The sequence below is a fragment of the Durio zibethinus genome, chromosome 2 (genome assembly GCF_047325235.1).
Source record: "Durio zibethinus cultivar Kanyao isolate XHJ-2024 chromosome 2, ASM4732523v1, whole genome shotgun sequence".
NCBI classification, from domain to species: Eukaryota; Viridiplantae; Streptophyta; class Magnoliopsida; order Malvales; family Malvaceae; genus Durio; species Durio zibethinus.
In genome coordinates this window covers 38443954-38451731 of record NC_143163.1, presented here as the reverse complement: position 1 = coordinate 38451731, position 7778 = coordinate 38443954, and the positions used below count along the sequence as shown (strand labels likewise).

At 31.2% G+C, this 7778-nt stretch overlaps 1 protein-coding gene across 4 annotated transcripts; it reads left to right on the top strand.

Annotated features, from left to right (window-relative positions):
- The first annotated feature begins 1295 nt into the window (after window positions 1–1295).
- Window positions 1296–6571, top strand: LOC111318286 (uncharacterized). 4 transcript variants are annotated; one of them, XM_089756053.1, is made up of 5 exons: window positions 1296–1449; window positions 2501–2616; window positions 3075–3156; window positions 3718–3803; window positions 6197–6571. In XM_089756053.1, exons 1-5 carry the CDS (start codon window positions 1416–1418, stop codon window positions 6395–6397), a joined length of 519 nt encoding a protein of 172 aa, XP_089612179.1. In that variant the 5' UTR covers window positions 1296–1415; the 3' UTR covers window positions 6398–6571. The 4 variants fall into 4 exon arrangements, with proteins under 4 accessions (XP_089612179.1, XP_022776784.2, XP_089612184.1 ...); XM_022921049.2 differs by having other exon boundaries at window positions 6179–6571; XM_089756058.1 differs by lacking the exon at window positions 6197–6571 and adding an exon at window positions 4498–4805.
- The last annotated feature ends 1207 nt before the right edge of the window (window positions 6572–7778 follow it).

The window sequence follows — 7778 nt, the reverse complement described above, 5'->3', positions numbered from 1 at the left end:
TTGAATAAGTGAATATATATATTATTTAATTTTCTTCAAGAATGTGAACCAATTTGTACCCCAAAGTCTCAATCGGATCGGAGTAAATTTCAATCCTTGGAAATTAATGTGCCACCTGAGATTCTGAAGATCCAGCCGAAATCCCATTATTTGCCAGTCGTGTATCTGTTCTATTGAAGTGTACTACCTTGAACATACTGAAAAGGGGTGAATATGTAAAATAATGTCAAAGGCATTAGATTCTACTGCATAATCAAAAAGGAAAAGAGAAGAGACAAACACGTCCATCCATCCATAGAAAGAATTACCAATTGGAACTATAAAAGAGAGAGAAACTCATTTTCCAAGCAAAAAAATAGTAATTAATAATCAGCGACAAACCTGTTCTAAGTAGTAGTTTTCATTTGACCAGCTAACAGGAGGCATCCGAAAAGCTTGAAACCCATATTTCCTACTGAATCTCTTTGGCAGCCTTTTGACAATTGAATGAAATGTCTCACATCAAAAGCGTCCTCAAAATCACTGCAAAAACAGATAATGAGTCAAAGACTTTTAAAGCAGCGGTGAAAGAAGAAAACAACCTTTCCAGAATGACAAACATACCTAGGATCTGCCCAGAATGATGTCTTATCAAGCTTGGAACAACCAAAGTGAGATTTAAAAGTCTGTCAATAGTTACCATGTCACAGATCTAAAAGTGTCCGATCAGCTGGAGTAATAACAAGGAAAATATGAGCTAGAGAAAAAATGCAGACAGCAGCAAGCATTTGATCGAAGCCTTTATTGTGCCAAACTTTGAGAAAATCATTATTGTTATAGTTTCCTGCGAATACACAATAATGAAGGTCTTATTTTTTTAAAAGATTAATCGAAAAGGTAAAAAAATATTTTTTTAGTATAAATTATGGACTTTGATATAATATATAGCTTATCAAAATTTTAAATTACTCAAAAAAATTATCATAAAAAAAAAAATAAAAAAAAATATTCCAACAATCAAGAAACAAAGTATTTTTAATAATCATTTATGTTATCGTTCAAAAAAATCATTGTTTTTTTATTTATTACTAATTGTAGGTAGGTTTTAATGTAAATTTTTTAAAAAATTGAAAAAAAAAAAACTAAAAAAAATTTACGAAATAACAAAATTTAAAAATTTAATTGACATAAAAAAATTTTATAGGTTGAAGGTCACATGCCTATTTATTATAATAAAATAAATTTTCAATTTACGAAAATCTACTTAAAAGCAAAAGAAACGACGCCGCTCTTATATTTCGTGTGGTCGTGTGTATGTGCATGTATACCCTAGTAATAAGATATTATTATGAAGGCAGCGGCGTTCTCTGAACTGTGGTGGGCTTGCTCTTCCCTTTCCTTTGGTGTCTGTGAGTCGTACCGTACGTTGAAAAAGCATGGGTTTTCGTGGCGTTCTCGGCGGTGGCGGGGGTCAGTAAAGTCCTGATTCTTAATTTTTTTAGTTTTTTTTCCTTCTTTGGGTTGTTGATATTATCCTAGAATTGTTTCAATGTATTAGGGGATATGGATTGTTCAGCCCTTAACTTTGATTTTATGTTCTTCCATTCTTCAACCCATTAGCATCATATCTTTTTTTTTTTTTTCATGAATTAGAAGAAAATTTGATTTCTTGTGTAAAACTTACACCAAACGGAATCAATTTTTTGTTAAAATTTCTTCCCAAAACTCACAATCAGTTATATGATCCCCATCCACTTTTGAGCCACCTTTCAATCGATAACATATCCGAAAATATTCCCACAATCTCCTTGGTAAATGAACCCTGCCCACACAAATAACAACCCCAAAAATGCTATTAAACGCTGAAGCAGCTAGTGGGGATAAATAAAGGTATTGTTTTCCCCACTTAATATCTTGTCTTGATTAAACACCCAAGACTTATGGACTCTATGGATTACAAAACATATGCTATGGTAAGTTTAGCATCTTTACCTCCATTCTTTCGTTTTTATGACACATGACCTTTATCAATTATCATGCACGAGGGTTTCATTCAGCTTCTCAACCTCGTTCAAGTTGTGAGTGGGATTCCCATAACTTATCCTTTTTTGCTTAAGAGCAATTTCTCTTTTCCCTTCTTTGAAATTATATTTTGCTGGTGTGAATATACTGGACTTGGAGGGTGGTTGACTCTGTCCAGATGTTTATTTAACTAGAAAAACGAAAATTTACCATTGTGTATGTGCCCATTTTCTGTTGTACTTATTTTCAACATATAATGTGACTAATTTCAGTCTTTTACAAACTCTAAGCTCCTAACCAATTAGTCTTGTAAAGCCTTGAGCTAGGGGATTAAGTCCTGATTGCAAAATGCAAAGTCATAATTTTTTTCTACTTTCATTTCTCATTTGCCCTCATTATGTTTTTGAGAATAAAAAGGCATTGGTTTTTCTCTTAATCCTCTTCCATTTTACTCTATTATAATGCTGTTTTCCTTATTTTTGTGCATTTCCTGCAATAGCTGATAACCTAGTAAGGAATACTGCAGTCACCGCCAATTCACAGAAATCATTGTGGTTAGCAGATTCGACAGATGATTTGAATCATTGCAAGAGACTTGTCTCGTGGTTTGAAATGGTAATGTTGCTCCCCAAGTAAAATATGGTCATTAGGTTATTACCTACCAAGAACATCTAGGAGTGTTTTATTAACTGATCTCTTGTCAAAAGCTAAAATATTGTTATGAAATATGGTTTGATTTGGCTTATAAGAAAGAAAGAAAACAGTGCAGTTGATCCTTGCTTTCTTTTTCTAAGACAAATTAAATTTGGGGCCTTGGGGGTGTATAATGATCAAGTTTTTAATCTTGAGGATACTAAATTTACTTTATGATTAAAGGTCTATTGCTGTGAAGGAGAATAAGTGGTCTGTTAAATTAGAAATATTTATAAGTTTTCTGTATTTTCTTTAGATGAATTGGTGTTTTGTAGCCATGGAGTGGTTTTTTTATGGTTATTGTTTGCTTTGAAGTTTTACAAAAGTGTGCCAAATTTCTTTGTTCGTTGAGCTGACCATTTTTTGGGTATACAAAGTAGTGTGCAAGAAGTTGTAAGGAAGAAGGAGGGAAAGAAAATCCGTTTTGCCAATCTTTCCTACAAGATATTGAAAGGGACTGTGGTATGTTATTTAATTTATTATGCATCCTACTTCCCACGGATTCCTTCTTGAAGATTGTTATTAATTTAAAGGCTTGTATGATATTTAAGGTCTCTTGGAATTTCCATATGTTTTGTTAAATCAAATAATAATTATCATTTATCAGTTAACCTTAGCAAGTGATGGATGTCAAGAATATTTTTTACAATAATTTATTTCATGTATGCCAAGTTATTGTTGTCCTAAGTACTAATTGGCAGGCCCCACGGTATGAATTTCTTAGCTTCTTTACCGTGGCCCTGCTGATGATATATGTAAGGAAATAACCATGGTCTTGGATGTATTGTATGACTCCTTTTATGTCATTGTTTTGATGAATTCCTGCAATCATCCAAATAAATTGTAAAGATATATATATATATATATATATATATTTGTATGTATAGATAGATAGATAGATAGATAGGTAGATAAGAAGAGGCTTTATGACTAGAAGGCCTGATTTATTAATGCCACATAAAGTTTCCTTTTTGCATTTTTAATTTAATCTCACTGTTTTTTTTTTTTCCATGTTTTTAACAGCTAAATTTAAGCCCTCTTGGAGTGATTGGTGGACAAATGACTTGAAGAAAGATCATTGTTATGCAATCGAACGAACATATGATTTTGTAAAGTCACTCTCAACTAATGTGTTCTTTTGTATGCTATATTTCGCAGCAAAAATTGCTATAAGTTATTTGTTTTCTGATCTCTGGTTGATTTTGTTTATCAGAAGAAAAACCTTATATGCCTCTTTGAGTGGCACTTAAAACATCATTAACTTGAAGTAAATTAGAGTGAAATTAAATTTTTAAGAATGCATCTCTTACTACAATGAACTTAGTGAAACCTTCATTTTTTGAAGATTGTTTTATGATTTGAATTCAATTAGTGAAATTAGATTGAAATTGGATTTAGGTGGTGCAAGATATTATGATTAATTTTATAAAAATATTTTTTTACTGTGAAGAAGGTCTTTTGTAAAATATTTTTTCAGAAAATCTATTATCTTATGTATGTTTGTTTGTTTATATCTTTTTTTTTTTTTTTTTCGATTTAAGAGATGCATGTGTGTTGGTTCTTAAATAGTTTGTATGCAAATGTGGGCAAGCTCCCAGACTAAGGAAAGAGTGCTTAGAACTTGCCCAAGATTATGACATCCAAGTTAGGTCACATTAAGATCATAAATGCCAACCATTATGTCATTGGTATTTTTGGACCCATATTAAATGTTGTAAGATTTTAGACTCTACTATTTATAAATTGTACTTGACCAAAAGAATGTGTACCTATGATCTCATTTTTCTTTTGTGAATAATGCAGTGTGTCAGTAAATATACTGAAGCCAATACTTTCTGCATTGATCTTATGAGAGAGTTGAAGGGGTTTTGTGCTAAATGATTAACATCTGTTGCTATTCTCTACCACTTTCCCTCCCAAATTTAGTTAATCTGTATAAATATATATATCTATTAGAAGGTTGTATTTAATCTTCTTCTATGTAAGGATTTGCCAGATATCTTTTGTTTAACGTATTAGATTAAACTATGAATATGGGTAAAATGGAACCTATGTTATGTACTTAATTTGGTTAAAGATACTTAATCATAGATGAGTATTTTCTAAGTGTCTCTATCTATTGTGCATGTTGAGTTATTTCTTTTACATTTTGAAAAAAAATTTTCCAGTATATTTTATGTCATATTTTCTCAATGTTAAATAATTACATGCTTTTTTTTTCTCTTAATGAAACCTATTATATGAATTGTGACAAGACCGGTTTGGGGTTTTTAGCTCTCAGGCCTTTGTTAGTAGAGAACAGACCTAGGCTAAATCTGAATATTTTAATCATGGCCAAAGTTTAATAATGATTGACACTACAATGTTATCTCTCTTTCAAATTCCGTAAGAATTGAACTGTATAATTTTTAGTATTTTTTTAATGTTAGGCAGTTACACCTTTCTGTAATTTTTTTTAATGTTAAGCAATTACACCTTTCTGTAATTTCTTTTCCCTCCCAGCAAAATGTTCTCCACTTTAGCCATCTTCTCTTTCAGTCCAACAAAAAAGAGTTTCAGAAAAATAGTTTAAGTGAGTTTCAGAAAAATAATTCCAGTAGCGGTTAAGATGTTTGTGAAACTTCTTATGAAACTTTATTTTGAGTAATGTTTGCTTGCGGAACTTCGTATAAAACAGTAGAATATATTAGAATAACAGGAGATTTTTTTTATTGAAGGGACTGAAGGAAGCAACCAAAAAAATTAGAGACAAATGCAATTCTCTGAGTCCAGTGGGAACCGGAAATCGTGTTTCTATAATTATTTATTAGTTAGATTACGTTAAGAAGGTGATAGTGACAAAAGAGGAAAAGAAATGAAGATGAACTGAGAGATAAAACTGTTTTATTTTTTTTTAGTTATATGATTTTATTTTAGCTTTAGGGTTTATCTTCACATTAGACTGATGTGCTTTGACTAGTGGAAATTAGTTGATACATTTATTTAGTTGTATATTTGATATAGTTTCTTGGCTGTATATTTGATAAATATCCTTTGCGATACATTTCCTTTGCTGTATAGGTTTTTGATGACATTAGTTTTTTATGACAGTATGACTGAAGTTGATACAATTCCTATAGGTTTTTGATGAAATTATAACCAATGATTTTTGCATAAATGATTATTATAATTTCTTTGTACTTTGTTCTCTTTAAAATTATGATCTGTTATTATAAAATTTTGTTTTCATTTTTTATGACTCTAAATCTGATCAATGTGTGGTTATTTCTGTAAAATCATTTTGTAAAGAATATTTCTACAAGCTTACAGATAATGATGGCTTACAAATGACAAAACTTTAGTGACAGCAAGGTTATTTGGAACTTCCAATGAGTTTCAGAAAAATAATTCCAGTAGCAGTTAAGATGTTTGTTTGTTGTTTGCGAAACTTCTTATGAAACTTTACTTTGAGTAATGTTTGCTTGTGGAACTTCTTATGAAACAGTGTAATTTTTTATTGAAGGGACTGAAGGAAGCAACCAAAGAAATTAGAGACAAATGCAATTATCTGAGTTCGGTGGAAACCAGAAATCTTGTTTCTAAAGTTATTTACCAGTTAGATTGCATTAAGAAGGAGTTGATTTCTATAAAAGATGAAGTGAAAGCCATTAAGCAAATGCTGGATGATAGTGACAAAAGAGGAAAAGAAATGAAGAAGAACTGAGAGATAAAATTGTTTTACTTTTTTTAGTTATATGCTTTTATTTTAGCTGTTGGGTCTATCTTGACATTAGTTTTTTATGACATTATGACTGATGTGTTTTGAGCAGTGGAAACTAGTTGATACATTTATTTAGCTGTATATTTTATATATTTTCTTGGCTGTATATTTGATACATTTCATTTGCTATATGGTCGATAAATTTTTTTTGCTGTATAGGTTTTTGATGACAATAGTTTTTTATGACAGTATGACTGAAGTTGATACAATTCCTATAGGTTTTTGATGACATTATAACTGATGATTTTTGCATAAAGGATTATTATAATTTCTTTGCAATTTGTTCTCTTTAAAATTATGATCTGTTTTTATGAATTTTTGTTTTTATTTTTGATGATTCTAAATTTGATCAATGTGTGGTTATTTCTGTAAAATCATTTTGTAAAGAATATTTTTACAGGCTTACAGATAATGATGGCTTACAAATGACAAAACTTTAGTGGTAGCGAGTTTATTTGGATGAAATGATGAAGTGTAGGGAAAAGATGGAGGACTATGCTATTTTGTAGCCCAAGTATTGATGGAATGTTAACAAATGAAATTACTGAATTTAGATTTTTGTAACCGTGAATCAAGCTTTCAAAAAATCTGGATTCTATATTGAATAAGATCTTCAAAACAAATTGACTAGTGTGTGTCTCCTAAACAGAGGGCACGTCACTCCGTGCCAAGTTAATTTGAGTGTTTTGACTGGAATATATGAGCTTCAAACGTTGCACACCTCAATCGTTTTAGCTGCTCAGCTTCTTCCAACTGCTCAGCTTCTTCCAAACTGCAGCCATGCGTGCAACCTGAGAAAATCAGTTGTCGGATTTTAAGTATAAAGTGCAACATACAAAAAGGATGAGAGTTAAAAACTGTCGTTGGAAAATGAATGGGACCAATAAATAGAGTATTAAATAGATAATCTTACCAGAACCAAGTTTAGAGGAAGAAGTTCAGTGAATGCTTTATAGTCTTTTGTTTTGGGATCCATCCCCATATCAAGGTTTTGAGAATACACTGGCCAATGCTAATGCTCCAAAACCAAAACTCAGCAGAACTTCTCCGTAGCATGATTCAGTTCCTGGCTTGAAACCAAATATGAAGGTGTACTTGACTTGGTACTTCCTCCAGTAGAATACATTGAAAGCATACATAACCATGTGTAGAACAATGAATCGAACAAACTGCATGGGGGTTATCACAATTTGTTAAACATAAATATTGGGATCATGTCTATACTTGAACTGTTAAGTGTTATGCACTGCTAAACTTGAAGAACAAAGAATTAAAAGTACCTGTAAAGAGGAAACATGGTTCCCACGTATTTGGTCCTCCCTCG